The sequence below is a fragment of the Apostichopus japonicus genome, chromosome 20 (genome assembly GCF_037975245.1).
Source record: "Apostichopus japonicus isolate 1M-3 chromosome 20, ASM3797524v1, whole genome shotgun sequence".
NCBI lineage: Eukaryota > Metazoa > Echinodermata > Holothuroidea > Aspidochirotida > Stichopodidae > Apostichopus > Apostichopus japonicus.
The window spans coordinates 14,235,079-14,258,155 of NC_092580.1; the positions used below are offsets into that span (position 1 = coordinate 14,235,079).

General features: G+C 36.0%; 1 protein-coding gene across 8 annotated transcripts in view; it reads left to right on the top strand.

The window, feature by feature from the left end:
- LOC139961970 (FYVE, RhoGEF and PH domain-containing protein 2-like) overlaps nt 1–23,077 on the top strand; it is a 119,259-nt gene that overhangs the window by 51,216 nt on the left and 44,966 nt on the right. For 7 of the 8 annotated variants that reach the window (XM_071961722.1, XM_071961725.1, XM_071961727.1 and 4 more), the window contains 4 exons: nt 15,177–16,033; nt 18,854–18,961; nt 21,350–21,498; nt 22,345–22,501. In XM_071961722.1, coding sequence (XP_071817823.1) covers nt 15,177–16,033; nt 18,854–18,961; nt 21,350–21,498; nt 22,345–22,501 — 1,271 coding nt within the window. Of the gene's footprint in view, nt 1–7,415; nt 7,732–15,176; nt 16,034–18,853; nt 18,962–21,349; nt 21,499–22,344; nt 22,502–23,077 lie in introns of those variants that run through there. The other variant, XM_071961728.1, reaches the window with a different exon arrangement.

The following is a 23,077-nucleotide window of genomic DNA, read 5'->3' on the forward strand; positions in this document are numbered from 1 at the left end:
AAGTAATGACAAAGATTAGCTAATGATCACCTATTCTGAAACTGTTTTTTTTCCTGCCGCTTGCAAATAATATTTGTTTCCTCAGTGACCTTTTAAATGTTTAAATACTAAATGCGCTCCAACATCTGTGAGAATTTTTTGGAAGGTTAGAATCTTCCTCAAACTTGTCTTTATGGAAGCATTTTATCAGTCTTTAGCATGCTTAAGTTTGGAGTCATTTAATATACCAAATAATACAAGTGATATATAGGTGGAATGATATGTGGGAATGTGGTTTGATATATAGCATCTTCTATTTTATCAAAATTATTAAAACATTGGTAGTCCCTTTAACTAAAGTCCCCCCTTGCTTAAAGGTCATTATTAATAGCCCCCTCATTTAGCACAATAAAAGTTGATAGAAATTTTCAAAATTACTTCCCTAAAGGATCTAGTTCTTCTCAGACATTAAAGGGGGAGTGGTAAGAAGGAAGTTGGGAGGAAGATACTGATGACCTTTAAAGGTGTACCATATTTAGTCTAGAAAGATATGATTGGTTTACTTAAGTTCAGGAATTTTTACACTGCCCTCTACATATTTTGACTTATCCTAACAGAGGGAGTTTATTTTGTCAGATCACTTTTCTTGAGGTCTGGTAGCTAGCTGTACTTTGGAAGGATTATAGCCCTGTTTTCTCTACTTTTCTGGATACTTAAAGAAATGTTATCGATGAGCATTAATAATAGCATAGTTTTACGTGGTTTCAGCCATTTGTTCTTTCCTGTTAATGCAGAGCTGAATTTTGTTGTTTTTAAAATGCTTTGCTGCCCTCTATATTTAGTTTTCTGCCGACTACCAATTTTGACATTATTGTGACCCTACTACCAGTGCAAGAAATTTACTGCGTCCTACTTGTGAAATTAATACAATGTCTGAAGGTGAGGTGCTGCAAACTAGAAATAAAAACAGGGTTAACAGATCAGTCTAAGTCTAACCTGAGGGCGTTTTGATAAACCGTTTTGTAGGTTACTAATTTGGAGGCATTACTTTGTTTCTATTATACAGCACTGCTGCCCTCAATTATTGAAAATTTTTCCAAGAATAGCCATGATAATTCTTTGGTTCATCATTTCCTTGTCAATGCAGAATTTCCTGTTTATAATGATTGTGTACAGCTGTTTTTTACTCTGCCTTAGATAGTAGTTGGAATGAATGTACATGCTAACCATGCAGTTATGTGGATCCACTTGTAGTTTAAGTATGGCATAATGAAAATGATCTCACATCAAAAGCTATAAACCTGTTTTTCCACTTAATGAAGTGATTTGAAAGTTTTGGTCTCGATATGATTTCACTTTCAATACTAGCGTTATATTCTACTACAGTATCTGTTGTTGGCTGTAAGTTGTTGTAATATAATAGTAAATCATTTTGATTATATACTCATATACAGAGTTTTAAAGACATTTTACATTTCTGTGTAAAATTGAGTGTGACCTTGCAAAAATTATATAATTCTGTGTAACCAGTGTTTAGAACATTTCCATGGTATGAAAATTGAACTATTTAGTGTCAATATGCTGAGATCATTAGATTCCAAAGTAAAAAGTAGAATAAACTTTTCAAAAGTTTTGGGAATAAAGTATAATGTTCAGGACTTAATGATGCAAAATATTTCACACATACAAAGTTCTTTGTGATATTATAAGCTGATGTCAAAACGGAAAAATTGACAGATGGTTTTGAGTAGTCAAGATTTCAAAATTTCTTATTTGATGTAAATTTATTTGTATACATATATATATATATTCAAAGCTTACAGTTAAGCTCTCGATAATAGCACTTGATCGCATCAACTTGAAACTAGCCCTTGAAGTAGAAAGAGTGAAAGGACTTTTGGTTTCAGATTCTTATTATTACTTTCATAGAAGTACAATAACACAATCCAACATTAGTGTAATAGTCATTTGAACAAAGTCTTGCGCATGGCGATATCGATGCATGTACGTGCGACCGCTACTTGATAGGAGCCAGATTTCTAGGTGTGAAAGCTTATGAGTGACAGCTCTAAAGTGCTCAATTTTGTACAAGTTTGGATGGAATTTTGAAACATTTTGTTAGATTAAGGAAGTAACTCTCTTCAGAAGTGAGCATTTTTGTTTTCTACTTCATTGCAAAAACAAACAAAAAAACATTCTTCAGGAAGGTAATTATAACTGTACATACATTCAATAGTTTCCAATATTGTTGATTTTCTTTTGATAACGTTATCATCTATCATAGCACATAATTTAGTATTGCTAGAATTAAAGCCAAAGTCAATTATTCTGTATCTTATTTTGTTTTGGAAGTGGAGACACTTCAATGGCCTTTAAGAAATCAAGTCATTGTAATATTATAGAAGATGCACCAATGCATACATGTATAAAAGACTTTATATATGAATATATGTAAAGGATATCAGTTCAAAACGAAAATGATAAAATGATTTAAAAAAAACATAGCTAATGTCGTTGAGAAAAAGACAAAATATGAGAAAAGGTTGTCGATGCCAGGCAATTTTAGAATAAGTTTAGTGCTTAAGTATTTCATACATATGGTTATATTATACTGACATATCCATATGATGAGATTAAGCTATATATTAGGACATCCTGTGCCGATACAGTAATCAAAGTATACAGAGCTGTTGGTATAAGTGTGCAAGTTTGACCGCTTTGATTGCAAACTAACTTGGCGAGACTTTGTGTTCCACAGAGCAACTGTAGAAATCAAAACGTTGCTTTCTGTGGCGTAAGCAATTAATTGTTTGCAATTAAAAGTTTAATGGGCCTGAGATATGTTTCGATCCTAGCTGGAGGATCCTAACATTATCAAACATCAAGCCCTCTAACTTTTTAATTATTTGTTGTTGATCCTGCCAGGGTCCAAGCATCCGAGGCCATAGGCAATAGATAAGCAGTCTGTGAACAGTTTTTTTTATTTATTTAATATTTTTGGGCTCTTTTCAAAGGAATTAATGTTTGCATTATGAAACAGTTCAATGTGGAATGCAAATGTGGTTAGTTATCAAAACAAAACAGAGGGTTTTTAATTTATGCATTGAGATACAGTTTCACAAGAAGATCAAACCTTTTGAATAATTGAAGTTGATGAATTCATAATCATACAGGTTCACAGTGTTGGAGTTATTGTAGTATTAACATACATAATTCAACTGCATTATTGTCAAGTATACAGGTAGACAGACAGAGAAGGCTTAGCTCTCCATAATAACTGAATAATTCAGATACACTTATGAAGTAAGCGACCAGAAATGTGATAGATAGATTTAAAAAAAAAATTAAATATTAACTGCTCATTGGTCGGGCTGTTTATATACCCTCAATCGATGTTGAAATTAGAGATATAATCCTCACAGGAGCTTTGAAACTTGATTATTATTTTTTTGCTGCATAAATAATTGCTGATTTGAATCGTATCCTAAAGGAGTGTTTTGTGTGAGAGAGAGATACCTACCTGTACTCTGTATCAAATGTGAAGTTAACAAATAAATCTTACGTGAGAAATGTTCTTTTCTTTTTCTATGACAGTTTTCATAATATGGTTTATGAAAAAAAAAGAGAGAGAGAAAAAAGTGGAGCATGGATTATTGTTTAAAAAAAAATTAAATTATGGATACTTTCTTTAGGTATATGTCACAAGTAAAGAAATTATGTAAGTAGACTTTGCAGGAGATGTTGATATGTCCTGTGATATTTTGAACTCAAATTGGTTGACCCATTAAAATTGTGAAAATTATGGAACAACCTTTATTTGGAAGTTTCCTGATATCGTAACATTCATTGCAATCTGGGGTTGCGAAAGGAATGCTACGAGCCATATATAGCAAATGTCGTAACTTTTAAACAGTTTGGAATTCGGAATGTATTTTTAGCAAACTTTTATTATTAATATGTGCAGCTTTTTAACGATCAGAGATTAATGTCGAGTCATAGATATATTTAGTTGATTACTAAAACTACTCCTGAAAAAAGCGAACATTCCTGTTCCTTTTCCATTTCCTCTGAATTGTGTGACTCCCCGTGCAGCCTATATATTAAACATTGCACATGCGGACCTGACATTTAAAGGGTGTGAAGACTCGCACAAAAAGAAATGTCTAATGCCGGTAATCTGACCTAGTTTCGAATGAGGTGTAACGGAAGTGTTAAACACCACCATCGATCCCAGAAAATACACACACAGCTTGCTACCTTCGGTAATTAGACACTAGTTTACAGTCAGTACATACAGCTGCTGTCAATACCCACAGCACAGTGTACAATGGATACAGCGATGGACATCTCAGATCCAGCTAAAGATAACAAGGTATCACATTTCATTACTGTCTGCATTTTGTAGCGACACGAACAAAACGTCACTTGCAAGCAACAGAAAGTTGACTTTTTCAGATGGCCGCACACGGTTTGGGGCGAGTCTTCAATGCCTTTAATATACTGCATTTTCAGGTCTCTCATGATGAATACATTCATCAAACTAATTAATTAATTGCTCAAAACTTTTGTATGTGACTCCCCAGCTATTAAAACATCACCATGCAGATGTCTAAAGGTGTGCAAGGTCCTGACATACTTAAGATCTATTGAAAAAGCTACATTTTTTAGGTCTGTTGTTAAAAGATGCATCCATCAAACTTTAACAATTTCCCTACAATGTCAATGGATAATATTTATTCTCTGGATATCAATAGCTTTTGGTACATAAAAGCAATATTACCTAAATATCACCAGGTTTGCCTCTAATCATTCTTAAACAAAAATGGCTAAAAGTTAACAAAGAAAGTTTTCTAGAAGCTTTTTCATACTCCTAATATATTTCCAAGATATTGAGAATTTGTTTACTTGGCAGCTAAATGATTTCCCCGTTCGGGCAGGCAAAGGATCTGTAAATTATTTGCAGTCCAGGTATATGACCATTTTGTGTCATATTCTAGCACATTTGGAAGCCTTGATAGTAAGTAAATGCTCTTTAAATAGGACAAAAAATGAGAAGGTCACTGAAGAATGATATTTGTATATATGATACCAAACTTCACTGACTTTATAATTTCTCAGTGTATTTCACCATGAAAACTTTTGAACACAAAGAATGTCAAAGCCTAATCACAAAATGATGAATAAAACGTAAATTAAATTCCAAAACTGTCAATGAAATAAAAACTGGAAAGTGTCTTAATCACCATCTTTTGTAAGCTCTGTGTATGGCCATTTTTTAGCAAATCTAACATTTTTTTTTATGGACTGCAGTCTGCAGACATATATTTTCTGGGAGGAGTGAAGGACTATACTTCAATCAGTTAAGATGTATCCTTTGTGACACATGTACTGAGAACATTGTAGTAGTGGTAGCTCTCAAAGAATTGATAATTACATGTAAATGTGCACAGTTTTATTTGCACTGGCAAGCGATACTCAAAACACAACCCAAGTGCCAAGGGCGGCGGAACCGGGGGGGCACAGGGGGCACGTGCCCCCCCACTTTTCCTCAGGTTAAAAATGTGCCCTTTTTCTACATAAAAATTGAGGTGTCTCAAGTTAGCAAGAGGCCAGGGAATTAGAATGAACACTCGGGAAGGGCCGTTTCCGGCCATCTGAGGGGTTTGTAAAACCAAAAATTTTCTTGTACGCTCCGCGCCAACCAATGGTGGCGCTCCGCTCACATAGTCGTGCATACAACTTTGCAAATCCTGGCTACGCCCCTGACTTTTAAGGAATTTCTGTGGGTCAAACTCAAAGCTATTTCGAATGGAAAAATTTGTAAAGATATTAACAAGAAATAAACTCTAATTCCGAAGATTCCTACATTAGCAACTAGCATGATTTCACCTCATTTTGTCTCAAAAGAAAACTTGTTCCTTGTTTCCCAATTTGCACATTGGATATTGCAGTGCTAGTATGCATATTTTCCTTGGGGGGGGGGGGGCGTTGATGGAGTGATGTGTATACGCAAATAAGATAATACAGTAAGAGTTATAATGGGTACTAAATATAAGGCTGCATCAGTCCAATCAAATTTCTGCAAAGTGCCCTTTGATGTCGGTGCCCCCCCAGATTAAAAGTGCTTCCGCCGCCCTTGCCAAGTGCTTTAATTAAAGGGTTGTCGGGTATTGTTCTCAAGTTTTAGTCTGCTAAATATTGTTACAAGTTTCAAAAATTCTTGCCCCTAGTGGTTTATCATCAACCAAGTTACTTCTACCATGGGCATACATACCTTTTCTGAGGTTGGGGGGGGGGATGGGGGACATTACCAGTCGTATCAATAAAAGATAACATCACATATGATAAGCAAAATGACGTCAAAATACAAAACATTCGTCGCTGCTATAAATACCCGGGATATCCAGAGTATGGATAAATCAGTTTGATTTATCCTAGTGAATATCATCAAGAGCCTCTGTGACATCAACAGTATTTGTGAGACATTTGACGATATTGCCAGTACTGAATATTTCGACTTACCTCTTTCTTCTTACATGTGGAGGGATTTTCATGACGGTAATTTGTTGGCATCAGAGGCCTGAAAATTGGAGGGGAGGGGAATGCACTGTGTTACATGTTCCTCCATCCCCCACTGGTTCTACACCCATGGTTCCAGACACCGAGGAGTGATAAATTTAGACTGTAAATGATTTAAGGAGTGAGGAGAAAATTACTTCAGAGGATTAGGTAGTAAAACCCTGCTTGTTGAAGTTGGAACATTGAGTGACCATTATTTGATTTTCTAGCATATTTGGGGCCAGCATACTCGATGACCTTTAAATTTGCTACTGCAGTGGCTTTAATACATCTGTAGTGTACGGTGTCTATGCTTTAGCATGCCCACTTGATTTATGTCCTGTTCCTGTTACTTGTGCTTAGTTTACAATTCCTTCCTGTGTTTTGATCAATCAGCTAATTTGTTCATTTCTACTTCAGTTTAAAGCGCGACTAACACACAGTCGTGTGTATCAGTCATCTTTGTATACTTTGTACACCAGAGCTCAGTGTGTAGATCAGTATAGAAATAGAGCGCCAGTCCATAATTCACACCGGTGACCAGAAGTCTATGTTAGGCAGTAGCTAAAATGGCAACATCATGTGCCTGCCAAGGATGTACTACAGAGATCTTCGTTGCACATGAAGTCACTTTCAGGATTGGTGTCAAGTGTGTAAGAAGGGTCACTAGGAAGTGAATATATTGGAAGTAGTGGTTGATTGCAATCGACAGGGACTAAAAGGGCATTCCTCAATTTATTAGTCCGTGAATCGAAAGCACGTAAGGCAAAGCGACCGAACAGCGATGATCATTAAATTCTGGAGCATAGGGTATCATTTCTTTGAGTAAATATCGGCCAGTTTTGTTTTTTTTTTCCATCGGGGAGCCGTTGGGTTATTCTGGATTTGTCTACGGAGTAGGAGAACTAACATTCGCCTGCGCATTTTGGATTAATACATATAAGCTAAACCGGTCATCTTATAAAATGGTGCTTGTTACCACCAGAGAGATTTTTTATTTGTTACGGAGAACACAGAGTAGTAGCGACAGCATCCGGTATCTCTGAGAATCTCTCAGATGTGTAAATAGCACGAAGGTGCAAAAATCCCATTCGCATTAAAATATGGCCCTTTACGAGAATGTTAGCTTGAGAAAACCCCCCCTGCCTGCGAGGCCAAAGAATTTGTTTAGGAAAGATGGGCATTCTAGCAATGGTAGGTTTTGTACAATTTCAGTACCTTTTATTTTTTGTTCTTTCAAAGAGTTTCATCATCTTTTAAGAATGTGTAGAAAGATATTTTATTCATATCACATATATACTTTAGTACTTAGTAAAACTTGACCTGATCTTGTCGGATGTAATCTTGATTTGCAGATACGCTCGGAATATTTTTTCAAACTTGTCGATGTTTCTCTACATTTTAGAATAGCCTCTAAAGTTTTACGACTCTTTTTGTCGAAATATTATCTCCCTCTGTGGATAAACGATTGTAGTATTTTTTCTTTTTGAAAGACAAAACAAAGAAAGTTTTTCAACTCAATTGCCAGGATGGCCAGCTCCTTTACTCTGCTGTTAATTGCCAGATGCAAACGTCATAAATTGCTATGAGGGAAGCGGTTTTGACCTTATAATTAAGATGCATAAAATCTCCAGCTAATATCTTGAGATAAACAGTTTAAGCCACCAGAAGATCCTGTCTAAGAATTTGCCCGTATTTATACTACTTACATTATATGATACTTCTTAATTTAACTGTGTGAATTTTCACTTGTGTGTGATATACATTCACTGTCTATACAAAGTCCAGCAGGGTTTGTAATATGTACATTGTTATCATTGTACAGAAAATATTGCTAGTAATCATCTCAAAATTTACTCGAATATCTCATATCCTCAGAGTCCGGTCATTCTTTGGTTGTGTTTTTTGGGGTTTTTTTTTTTTGCTATCTAATCTTTATATATTTAGATAATTTAGAAAATTTAGATATTAAACCAACAGTTTCTCCATACCATTTATTTATCTCTTGTGACCTCTATATAAATTGTTTAAACTTTTTGCACTATTAAACTGTTTATTTCCAGGCCGTTTCTCGCGAGCGTGGAGTCACGAGCATTATGATAACAAGCATCAAATAACAAGCTCCTAAATCTGTAGATATTAAATTTGCCTCGAAATATATAATTCATGAATGCGCATAGAGTAAAAAGAATATCCCTCTGTTAGACAAATAATGCTTTTTAAAAAAAACAAATTTTAGAAAAGGTGTTTTTTTTTTAATTTTCAGAATTTAAATCTAGGAGTCTGTGAGTTTTATCAATTGCAATGTTATTTTGAGTAATAATTGAAAGGTTTTGTAAACAAAAAAACACTTGTTGATGGTTAATGAGATGCAGGCTACTGCTTTAAAAGGATGAGCATACAGCAAGCGGTACATAGGATGCAGCTGGGGAAGTCGGCAATTACCTCGTTATCATTACTGGTGATGGGATGAGAGGCTAGACGAATAATATATCTATTGCATCATATCGTTATCCACGTGTATTCAACATTGAATGAATTATGATTATGGATGGTCAATAATTACAAGATGGGCTGTTTGTCTTGATAAAGTTAGGGAAGAGTTTGGTTTCATGTCATTTGAAATCATTTTAGCATTTCTTTTTAACAATAAATATTTTTTTGATGTGTGGGTGGGAATTACATATAGTCATATTATATAATACATAGCTAATGCTCAACACAAACACATTTTGACTTTCAAGATATGCATGCATGAATGCATTTTTTTGTTCCTCACCGCCACCGGAGGCAAAAGGAATTCATGCGATGCATGGCGATGGCGTGTGTGTGTGTGTAATTCATACTTGGTATGTGGGATCTGTCTTGTACAAGAACCGTGTTCCTTTCTGTGAAGGGTCATTTGAGGTCAAAGTCTGAAAACTTTGTGAACATAGTAACTCAAAATGTACATATTTGTTGAACTGGATACTTCAGTTCAGTTTTTGTGAAGGGGCTCAATGTACAACAGGTCTGAAGTGATCTTTAACAATACATACTATAGTCAGCCAGGGAAGTGAAACTGCATCAAAGAGTTGATCCTCTAGTGTTGAGTGGTTTTAAACACACTCAAGTGGCCTTCATCAGGGTTTAAACCCTGAGCTTCAAGGGGTCAACAGGTTATACAGTATTCTCACAAGGTTCTCAAAATTGGCCTTATTCTCTGTGATGTATAATAGATTAAGTTGGCATTGGCGGTAAGTTGTGAAACAGTTCACAGTCAATTAAGCAATGTCATGTAACAGCTCAACATTCATTAGTCACAGTTACAATAGGGGTGGTTGGAGGCAGAGCTAATTTGCTTGCTCAAAATTGGTGAAAGAGAATGTCCATTTGCTAATATGTAGAACATTTATATGTCTATATTTCACAAAGAAAGACTCCTCTTTCTGGATATTGAAACATTTTGGAATAAACATTATGTAAAAAACTTATTAGTGAAATAATTGGTTCATGCTGCAGAAGTGAGTGCTACAAATATGAACTGGAAATCTTTTCTGGTTCTCACTTAAGTTCACTCAGACAGTTAAGTGGGAATTTGAGGGCAAATTATATGGCAATTAAGAATCACAAAGCCTTCAGGCTTTCTGGTTACCTCATTTGATAGAGATGTTTGTTTTATTCTGTTGTGGCTATTCCTGCATGATTTAATATGTGTTGAAGACTCAGACGTATTACTATAGAGTTAGCAGCAGAATTTATTTCTAGTTATACCGTTAGTTCCTCTAATACAGGGGCCTCCCATTTCCCTTTCTTGAGCACTGACACATAGAATCTCGACATCAACGAATGTTTCTATTTTTGGTGGACCTTAGGTCTTTCATAAACGAGGGTAATATCTGTGGTGAAATTTAATTGATATCAATGTCTCATTGGCTATCTATAGGTATTACTTGGACGGACAAGTTCCAGATTGTCAAGGTTTTCTACCTTTATTCCTGAGGTTCAAATCTTCTGTTCTCAATTGACGAAGTATTTTCAGTTAATAAATCAAATATTTCAAGATTTCATGAATTGTCAGGTACAGTTTGATCGTTGCATTAATAAAAGTGCATCAAGGTTTATATTGTTGTTATATGAGCCACTTCATATTGCCTACAGTAATGCAAGAAAAAATACAAACAATTATTGTAGGTATATAATATATATATGTATATTATAGATATAGATATATATTATCTCGAACTGGTCATACTGGTAATTTTATTGGCAACTCCTTCCATAGAGCATCTGAAATTTGCTAATAGATGGGCCCTCAAGTAGTGCTATAAAGAATAAGAAACTTTTATCGAGAAAGGTAAAACCTACAGTGAAGACTTGCGGATCCTTGCTATAAAGTACTTCAATTCCTTAACTTGATACAAACAGTAGCAAAACTGATTTGATGTAATTAAGGAACCAAAAATGTGACAAGTCCTTGGATGGTTAAGTTTCCGGATGAAATCATGTAAACTTCCTTAATGTGCCTCATTGCGTCTCCCACATAAAATCCTGAGACAGTATATTGCAGAGTATTCTTCAGTATACAGGGAATACTTGTTTATTACTGTTATTGTTCTCGTTGTTGTCGTCATAGACTCCATATATCTGACTATCGTGTTGATGTCATTACACTTTATACTGTAGTTGTCGGCAACTTGCTGTCAGAAATTGGCCATTCAATTAAAATGTACGCAAAAGCTATGAAAATAGTGCAGAAATGTACTAATAACATACATGATCTGTGATATGTGAAGCCTCTTTACACTCTGTGAAGGTTTCAATTATTGCAGCAAAGATTATTATGAGGTGGTGATAGCTTTAGTGTTGAATGAACTTTAGTTTTCCCTCCAACTTTGGTTTGTTTCTTCAAAATGCCAACTTGCAACAAAATTTACAAATGTTGTGTATGCCCCTTTCAATCATATATATAGGAATCACAAATGACTTCGAGTTGGTTAGAATCATGTTTTGTCTCTAGAGTAAGGCAAATATGACACCAAAAACAGAACTAGTATTGTTCCATACAGGTGACAAATGCCTACAGTGAAATTACGACCTTCCTTACCGGTTTAGAACCTCTGGACATACAATCAGCGTCCATAGCCTAGTGGTTAAGGTGTCCGCATATTAAGCGGTTCGAATCCCGGTGGGGGCTGGAAGTTTTTTCACTGTTCTGGATTTTACAACTCATTACGATTTCAATTATATATATATATATATATATATATATATATATATATATATATATATATATATATATATTTACATATGGTACATGATAGCATATTAGTTGTTATCAGACCAGGGGGCAAGTAGTAACAAGATTGTAGGATGTCGTAATGCATTCAACGTGACAGTTGATCTCAGGATATAATAAACCTTGTTCAAACGTTAAAAAAAAAGTGTGATTCAGAATTAGAGGATGTTCGACTATTGATTGGCAGGAAAAAATCAGTGGAATATAAAACAAATTGCGTGTTTAGATAATTAAAGCAGGGTTTTGGATAATTTGGTGCCTTTTGAGTAAGATTCTGTTATACTTTAATACCTTCATTGACATAGTTATCTATACTTGAAGTTAGAAAGACAGAACCATCTATATTTCAATCAGTTCATGTAAATATTTTGAAGTAATAGGGAGTAAGTGAAAGGAAATAATGTTGACACATGATATATATTGCAAAAGAAGTAAAACATAAAAGAGAGAAGGTTCTGTCGAAATTGCAGAACTCTGATCCTGCGACCATTAAAGGCAGACAAAGAAAGGACAAGTGGAACCGGTTTTATGATTGATTGTTTGGTTTAATCTTTCGTTAGCAAATTAATTATGATGTGCCAGCTCGTCTTTAGCTTGACTCGTCAGGTTTCTGTTCAAAGTAATAAAATGATGATCGAATGAATATCATGTTTGAAAAACAATAAAACAGATTCGTTAATGACTCACTTGTTACCAGACTCAATTGTTACCAACTTTCATTTGGTGAAAAGAAAAGTTTATCAGGATGTTTATTAAAAATATAATCTTATTTGAAGATATATCATACTTGGTAATTAGTTTCATTAAATTGCTGACCAAATGCTTTAATATATGAAGGGAAAAGGAAGTAGGTGGATAACTTTTCAGTATCAACATGAAAAAGCACAGTAACTTTGATTGAAATGCTTGTGGATTCACATATATACGCTGTGTTTTAAATTTTGGATCACATCCCACACTCTGTGTGCAGCATTAAGACAGGGGGTTTTACATTTTGGATCAGACCCCTCTCTCTGTGTTCAGCATTAAGGTATTTGGTTTTACATTTTGGATCAGACCCCACACTATGTGTGCAGCATTAAGACAGGGGTTTTACATTTTGGATCAGACCCCTCTCTCTGTGTTCAGCATTAAGGTATTTGGTTTTACATTTTGGATCAGACCCCACACTATGTGTGCAGCATTAAGACAGGGGGTTTTACATTTTGGATCAGACCCCGCTCTCTGTGTTCAGCATTAAGACAATGGGTTTTATATCTTGGATCAGACCCCGCACTCTGTGTGCAGCATTAAGACAATGGGTTTTACATCTTGGATCAGACCCCACTTTGTGCAACATTAAGACAATAGGTTTTACATATTGGATCATACCCCTCTCTCTAGCTGTGTTCAGCATTAAGATAATTGGTTTTACATGTTGGATCAGACTCCACACTCTGTGTTCAGCATTAAGATAATTGGTTTTACATTGGATCAGACCCCACACTCTGTGTTCAGCATTAAGACAATGGGTTTTACATTTTGAATCAGACCCCGCACTCTGTGTGTAGGATTAAGATAATTGGTTTTACATTGGATTTCTGGTTAACCCTGAGCTCCATTTACATTTACAAATTTAACACCAGGCAATAGGGGATCTGATCCTCTCTTGATCCTAGTCTTTCTGGGTGGGGCCGGGGGGGCGGTTCAAATCCGGGAGGGGAGGAAGAGGTGGGGTGACTGATCCATTTTTACACCATGAATGTGGGGTTTTAACAACAAAATCTTCACAGAGTCATTATTCATTACCCCTTTTCCAGCAGAGTTCCCTGCATTCCATACTGTACTTAATATATGGATTTGAATCTGTGCACATGCATACTCATGGCTACTTAGACATATATTCTAGATACTATTGTGAGATTAAGTATTTCAGCATTCTCGATCCTAGAGCATAGTAATACTAATACAGTGTACTTTATGATCTGTTGTGCATACAGGTACTATGAACAAGTCTTATCATTTAGAATAATCTAGGGGCATACACATGAAGTGTGGGAGCTTGCTAACATTATATTTTTTGTTCTGTTAGTAAATTCCCTTTGTAGTTGCAGTTTAACCTGTCGCCTAACTTTCTATAGTCAGTTTCATATCCTGGTACCGGTATTGGTAACGTTACCGTATAACCTTCACCATGAAAACCCAACAAATTTCACTTTCATATTGTCATAAAGGTATTGTACCTGGAAGCAGATAGAATCCTACTGATTTAGCTATATATAGTTGAGTGTAGTGGAAACTTCCATGCTATACTGTAGTACAGCTCACTGATACATGCATAGTATGTTGCAATGGTAGATTTATCAGCTAAGTTTTAAGGTTACACAATATACAGACATACTGTACAGGCTTAAAGGGAGTGAAGACTCGCGCACAGAAGAAATGTCTGATGCCGGTAATCTGACCTAGTTTCGAATGAGGTGTAACAGAAGTGTTATACACCACCATGGATCCCAGAAAATACACACACTGATGTTATGATTGTTGTGATATATTTTTCATATAAGTCCATGAATCCTGGGGATCCATCGAGAAAATATATGTGCGCCTTAAATATTTCTACTTTCTCCAGCATAGTATGTCCATTATGTTTCATTTCATGTCAATCTTAACGTGAATTTCAGTATGCTGCTACTTAATCCAAAGTATTTAATAAATGGCTGGACCAAAAGACAAAAGAACAAAAGAAAAGGATGCTAGTGGTTAACAATGCAAGCTTGAAACTCGATCCTTAAGAGTACACAAACCCAAAACCTTGATCCATTAGAGGATGCAAACCCAAAGAGCAATTCCTCCAAAAAACTAGGAAGAATCTTAAATTCTATTTGGGATATATATATGCAAATATTTAAAAGCAGGATCTGGAAGCTTCCATTTTGTATATCTTTGTTGTCATAGGATCTGAGACCTTTTATCTCTCTTTGTTTCTCTAGTCATATATGACAAGAGATCTTTGTGAAGAACAATTCCTCCAAAAAGCTAGGAAGAATCTTTAATTCCATTTGGGAGATATGTGCAAATAATAAAAGTTGGATCTGGAAGCTGCCATTTTGTAAATCTGTGATGTCATAGGATCTGTAACCTTTTATCTCTCTCTTTGTTTCTCTTTCTTTTTCTATTATAAAGGTCAAATGTTATTGCTATTTACATACTACATATTTTGTGTTCTGGAATGTATTATTGGTAAAATTGAAGAAAAAAAAGTTTTTTTCGAAGGCAGATTATCATTAAATTGATCATTTTTAAAGAATTATAGCTGACAGTACTAAAACTTGAGACATCTTTCTGAACTTCTTTTTTTGTCCTCTGACTTTCGTTTCAGGCACTCCTAGAAAACCACCCGTCCCATCCAAGACTCCTGCCTCGGCATCCGAGGTGGAAAAGAAGGGATCGAATCCAAAGTTTTCCTTTAACGTGGACGTTTCTCCGTCGAGTTCCTCCGCCGCTGCCAAAAGCTTACCTACCTACGACGAAGTCTCACTAGTGGATAATCTAAGGACTAGATTCGAGGATCCACAGACGCTTTCGCAAACGTCCTACCAGAAACCGAAACCGTCGCCCAAACCTGTAAGTCACAGGATATTTGCACAAAACGAATATCAAACACCGGGTATAATAACTCCGCACTCAAATCCGGGGGCTAATGTCTATGAAATTCCCGACAATTCCTCCTCCTCTTCCCGTCTCTCTCCCGAAGTCGAGGACCCGCTGGCGGGATCGAACAGCGAGGACAAACTCAAGAAGATCTTCGGCGTTCTCAGTCTAGACCGAGACATCCTGGCGGAGGATAACAACGTGCTGAACCCCCGGAAGGTCAAGTTGGGCAAGAAGAAGAAGAGCCTGTCGTTGAAGAATGATAACTGTTACGCGGTGACTCAGTTGCCTACAAACAATACAAACTCACATTTGAAAGGTAGGAAGATGGAAGAGGCAGCAGACGCGTCGTCCTCCAAGGGGAGGATGAAGACTCCGCACGAATCGTCCTCGCTGAGCGCCGACTCTGGGAACAGCCACACCTTCTCCGAGGCGCCCGTCTCGCCTCGGACCTCGGGACGGAAGCTGTCCACCCAGGATTCCAGTCAGAGGGATTCTGACTTTATCGACGGACCAGAGGAGTTGGAGGAGCCCACCCTGCGAGTAAGTGACTCTGATTTTGAGTCAGAGGAAGAAGGTTCCAAGGTATAGTAAAAACCCGCATCCGACCTGCTCCTGTCCTCCCAGACCGGTTCTGCCATTTATACTGCTGGTGTTTTTAAATACCACTTAACCCATCTTACTTTATCCAAACACTAACATATTAACTAACTCTGGGACTGTGTTGATGGATGCTAACCCTTGACATCAATCCTAAGAAAATATCACATAAAAATGGTGGAAGAAATTGGGCCTTAACATACATACCATTTGTATCTCCACGGATGGTACAAATGGGACAATTTCATTTTTCACATCAGAAAAATTAAATTTTCCTGGGCAGCAAGCCCACACCCTCCTTACATGGGAGTTGGCCTTCATCATCTGTCCCGGACAGAAAACTCAACTTCCACACTGGCCTTAGTCTCCCTTCTCATCACTAGCAAAATCAGGAAAACTTTTATGATAGACGGTGTGTTCAATTGAGACTGAACAGATTCAGTGCAACTATTATATTTTGTTTTGGTGTATTTGTGGTAGGATTACTTTGAACTTTCACCTAGAAACTAGGGAACAGTTTGACATTTGTTTTTAGCAATTCAGAAGCTTTCACAACATTTTGGATCATGACACTGTGTAACAGATTAACAGCCTTTTCTTCAGCCCATCATCATCCAACATCCTATTAAATTGATTCCATAGCAATTCAAAGAGCTCGTTCCTTGCAATCTATTTCCTACATATACCTCACATGTTTGCATGTAGAGATCCATATGATAGTATCAATATATAAAGTTACTATTTTGCCTACAACTAACAGAATGTGTCTTCTTTGGATGTCTTTCTCTGACTTATTAACTATTTTATTCTGTTTCATGCACAATGGTGACTTAAGTTTAATCGACTTATTTATTTATATATATATATATATATATATATATATATATATATATATATATATATATATATATATATATATATATATATATATATTATATATATATATATATATTTATATATATATATATATATATATATATATATATATATATATATATATATATATATATATATATATATATATTCATTTTTGTTGGGTATATGTTGTTATTATTTTATATTAAATTTTATATTCTTAATATTCTTTTACACCCTTTATTCAATATACAGGTCTTCAGTATTGGCCTCAAATATGCTAGAAAGCCAAATAATGGTCACAGATGCTCAAATATGAGAAGACAGGTTTTCATTCTACTCAGAAAGCATCTTGACATTAGGAGACGTTTTATTTGTCTAAGTCATTTTTAACAATCCTGAATGTCTGGGAATATGTCATTTGTTCTGAACCTTTTAAGGAAAACATTTACAGAAATATTTTAGGCTTGATAGCAAGTTAAAAAATTTGAGGCCAATATTGATGACTTTTTGCCCTGATGACCTTTGACCTAATAAGTGCATGTATCAGTAGTAACAGAGTTTTGCATGATGTAATGTCATTGGTCATGTAAAAATGATCTTATACTGTGGTATGTATATATATATATATATATATTAATCATAACGGAAAATACATTCTGTTATTATATATGTATTTATATTGTAGAAGGGGAAAAAATTCATCACTTTTCCTTCATCACTTTTCCTTATCAAATTATTTTTGGGAGCACATTTTTCCTTACTTCAAAGAAAGCTTATTCATGTACTAGGGTTTATGGATGGCAAACATGTTAAGGAATGCTTCTTATAAACTTTGATACTAAGCCTGTTTTCCGTGGCCTGTCGATCCCAATGGACTCAACTGTTCCTCTCTGTTTGTATGTGAAAAGGCAGAAAGAAAATTTGTCGTCAGCATTAAATTGAAGTTATTGTGAGCCACTAATGAATTCTTCACTACATTTAATGGTAGATGGGGAAGGGGGGGGGGAAACAGATTCGTTCATGAAAGCGAGAATTAATCCATGTCCAAGGTAGCGGTATAAAACATTCATGTGTTTGCAGAATTTGCCCCAAAATCTCGGCTGCATTTCAGCTTCCCCTTAAAAGACCATCCTCGTCGTGGTCGCAAGTCCTTCTTCGCACCCCCCTTATCATCCTTCCGCCAGATTATGTTTACCATTCCAAGTTGCTGTCACCTTGCCAACACATTGGTTGTGAAATTTTTTGGTCTGTCTAATTGAGCATATAATTTAATCTTGCTACATGTTAGCCCCTTCCTGCGCAACTAATTGGATGCTTCCTCGCCTTCGTCTCAATTTACACGTTGTAGACCTAGATAGATCCATCCTTCAACAGCTCCCTCCTTTCTCCGTAGATCAAAACCTGTCAGTCAAAAACTGCACAGCTAAAGTGCACAGCAGTGACAGACAACTTTATGGCCTTAACTTCCGTTCTCTTTATTGAACGCATGCTGATATTACAAGCAATAGATCAAATCCAAAAATAGACGAAATCAGCAGAGGAATTTTTATAACTATGATAAAAAAAGTTGATGGAAAAGTGTTAACTTAGAATTATGTGATAGTTGGGATTCAATTCTCTTCAAATGGGTATTAAAAAGGAAATTTTCTTTCAATATTATTATTATTATACCTAAAAAATAAGTTAATTTTGAAGGAGAGCCACCAGTTGATATGAAACTATAATCGTGAAAAGTCGCATTTAAAAATGCTGACATAAATGACATAATCGTTATGAATAATTTATACGTTTTGAAATACATGCATGTGCTTTTGTATCATGGAAAGGTTTTTAATTTTTTTTAAGTTTGACAGTATATATATATATATATATATATATATACAGTTCTAAGTACTTTATAGCTTACAGTTTATTAATCGTGTTTTTCCAATTTTTTGCCCCCAAAAGGTTAAAGCCCCCAAGCCTCCTGCCTTCAACAATAACAGTCACAAAGTAGCGTTTGAGCTTCTAACTTCAGAGAGGACATACGTGGAGAGATTACACCTCCTCAGTGCAGTGAGTATACTACTGTTTGTCCATCCTCTGTATTTATGGTCAAATAAATATGAAATTATTTTTGTTCAGGATACAAGTAATGAATGAAAGATGATACATGGTGAAGGACAGACCCTTTTTGTGGGGGAGAATAGAGGATAATTGAATTATACAGATGGGCAAGAACTTTTGAGAGTCCTAGTTCTATAATTGACGCTGGTTTTAGGTCACTTTTGTCAGCCGTCACTTGAGAGTTTGCTGTCAGTGTGGAAATTGACCTGGACGACTAAAATATTCCCACACACACATCCAGTGGCATAGAGAACCAGGTCGTGGACAGTGGGTGCAATTACATCACCGTGACCCCTTTTTGCAAGTTTGTCCTTCTTGTATTAAGAAAATGAGAACACACTATTCTTTGTCCCATATTCCCCTGGAGCACTTAATTCAAACTGGTCCCCAGGGTACTATCCCCCTGAACCCTTCCCCTCTTGTCATGCTAGAAATTGTTAGCAGTTTTTCTACAATTACTTCCCCGAAAGTTCTGATTCTCCCATATTCCCAGGATTGTTAGAAGCGACAATTAAATAGCTCAGGGTAGAACACTATTTTTTAGAGTGACAGTAATTTTTTTTGGAGGGTGGAGGGGAATTTGAGCATTGGTGACCATTATCTAACTTTCTAGCATATTTGGGTTGCCATTCTGATGACCTTTCTTAAAAAATTAATACTTTAGTCCACAAAATTGCAACACGAATGATAACCATTGACGGTTAAAGGACGAAACAAGGAATAGTTATCTGAAACACAAATATTTCTGTAATGGATAAAAAAAAAGGTGGTAATATAACTTACTGTATACTTGCTATAATATCACCTGACAGATTTTTGTAACTTCATGAACAGTCTAAAATTACAATTCCAACTCAAAATGCAGCTTTAATCTGAATTTTTCCAAACCTGGAAGTTCATGGGAGAGTAGATTTTGCATGTATCTACTTCAGAAAGGGAATCAGCTTTCCAGGGACTTCTTGGCCAAGATATATAGTATCCATCAGGGTTCAATGTCTTACTAGAGCAAGGGGCAGCTATTTCCTTCAATAGAAATTTATTTAGAACAATCATATTAGTCACTCACTAATCTGAACCGAGAGTTTCACCGAAGGTCATGTTAATAATATCATCCAGCGATAGATGTCGTGGCGTGAATTCGTCGTCTTGTTTTGTAGCCGTCTAATTACAGCTGATTGACAGCAGAGAAAACAAACGAAGAATTTTGAGTACAAATTAAAAAAGGTTTAGGGGTTGCTTTTGATACATCTAAGTCGTTTATCGTCTCATTACATTAATTGACCATTGTCTAAAGCTGTTCTGCTCCCATACATGTATCCAGATCCTCTCATAGTACTAGTACAGATTCAGAGCTAAATTAACCCTTTTTACTTGACCTTAGGAATCTTTAAAGGTAAACCACAGTTCACTATTACAGCTATGTGTTAAAGGCACTAAGAGGGCTGCAGCATCATGCAGCCATGCTGCAATGAGACATAATCTTTGACTGCTTTGCAGTTCCACACAATAGACACTGCAGTTTTGAGGGCTCCTCTGGAAAGCAGTGCTTCTGCACTGAGCAGGACTACCCTCTTTTAAAGATGACAATTATAAAAAAATAATAATAAAAAAAATAAAAAAGTTTCATACATAACGGCACTACTGAGCAGGTGCTGCAGCTGTTCTCCTTGTTTTGGGTTGGGGCTGGGGGTGGGTGGGGGGGCTTGGTGCCTTAGTGTAGCAAATGTGGATCAATGTGGATCACTATAAGTGATCCAATGTGGATCACTTTTGAATTTTTGTGCTAACTGTAAGGTTGATCAAAGTTTCAAACCCACACACTCATCTGGATTTGTTTTTTGGACCTTTTTTTGGATCTAATGCAGGTTCATTTTACCAGATACTATGTAAATAACTCCTCCTGATTTTGAAAATAAAAAAATATTTATTATCATGCACATTTATGCAAATACCAATCACAAAGTTTCCCCTTTGATCACTTTTGGACATTTTCTCCATTAATACAGATGTAACTTGACTAATCGAGCTATAATGAACCAGAATTGTTACATTGGAGTGTGCAGTAACTGCATTGAAAATCAAAAATCAAAATGAGATCAAAATTAAAGGAAAACAGAGCTACTTTAATCTGATAGGTCTTTGCCCTGTCGTTTATGCACAAGGATTTAATCCCCCTCTACTAAACCTGTAGATTGAGTCCGATCTTTGACGAAAGTACTTTGAAAATTTTTTCGGCCCCATCAAACTCTGTAAGTTAATTTCTCTTCAAGCTGCCGGGCTGCATAAATTGTTCCTTAATACCTGCTTTCCTCTCTCTGCACTGTATTTGCTTCACAGATCTTTCAAACCAAAATAACTGCTGAAAATGAAAAACAGAAGTGGTTTTCTGCCGAGATCATCAAGGTCATTTTTTCAAATATTACTAGTATTTACAACTTTCACCAAATTGCCTTCCTTCCTGAGTTAGAGCTGAGGCTACTTGAATGGTAAGTTTTGGCCAAAGGTCTTCCATACATTTGTTTTCATATGAACTGTTCTACACACTATCAAGTACAACTGTAGACCCATGGAACACACAATCTGTCCCCAAAGAAACATGTAAAGAGGTATTGAACATTTATTTGATGTACTTGGGAATGATTTTGATGGGCGGTTGAGGGGGGGGGGATGCACTGGGGGGATTCTCTTAGTTCTATTTTGCATATATATATAGGTAACTTTGTGTGGTCCTTAAGCAGAACTAAAAGAGTTTTTAAACCAAGCTAAAAGGGAAAAACAAAAGATGAAAATTTCAAGAAAGACAAAAAGTTTTCTTTTGTTGCTCATTTCTAAATTTTATCCTTAAGAAACTGTTTCATCTCTCTGTCATGCTATTTTATTGTATTTTTGGGGGGGCATGGCTTGACATTCTACACAATATTCTAGACTTTTCACAGGAATAAGTCTGTTCTAGTAGAAACCTTGATTGGGTTGTCAGCCTCATATCTGAATCTGTATCCACGTAGAATTTTTGTCAAACTTGCTGTGACAGTGTGACAGCAGCTTTGTCAAACATTTGCTTGAATATTGGTGCCGTGACAGTAGCATAACAGCAATTCTGCAAAACATTTGTTTGATAGTAGGATTGCTGTGACAGTAGCAGTTTGTATTACCTATTGTTAGTTGAGGAAGGTTGCACTGTGACACTGTGATAGCAGAATTTTTTTTTTTTTTTTTTCCCCTTTTTCTTCAGTAACATACTGTCGTGACATTGAACACTTTCCTTTACGTTATTTTGAAAGTAGTTTTTTGAAACGTCACACACTCTCTGCTTCTTTTGTCATCGCATACAGGGATAGGAAACCATGTATTGGGGACATTCTGAAGAAGATTTCACCCTTCTTGAGAATGTATGCGGAGTATATCAGTAACTTTGACAAAGCCATGTCACAACTCAACAACTGGAAAACAAAAGTACCAAAATTTTCAACCGCTCTGTCTAATATAGTGGTAAGTTGTAAAAATCATTTTTATTTTCAATTTTTCCCCCTCCACTCCCCCCCCCCCATTTTTTGTGCTTTGTGTTTTTTCAAATCAGATGATGATTTCATCTTTTTCTGTTCCTCCTATGCAAACTCTCTGGTATAGAGTGCCATCATAAGATCATACTTCAATAGCTCAACACGTACACGCAGGGTCCTGCTTTGCTGTAGAAAAGAATCTTTCTTCTAACGTGATCATTCTAAGTCTAAGTGTTTGAGGTTGTCCGGTAGATACGTTTTTTTTCATAGATATATTTTCTGGAGGAAACATGGAATGGTATTTTTTACCTGCTAGAGTTTGCATGCATGAGCCATAGCCTGTCATCATGGATCACCCCACCCCCCCCCCCCACACTTGCGAATTTTTCGTAAAATGGAGAAGTGCTTTGATGTCAAGTGGTGCTATATTTTGCTACTTTATATACTATGTTTGAGAATTCTTTTACCGTTTAGGTTTGAGAACTTTTCAGAGCAGTCCCTTCTTAAAAGCTGAATCATCTACGAATACTTAAAAAAGAAAATCAATTTCTGAATGATAATATAA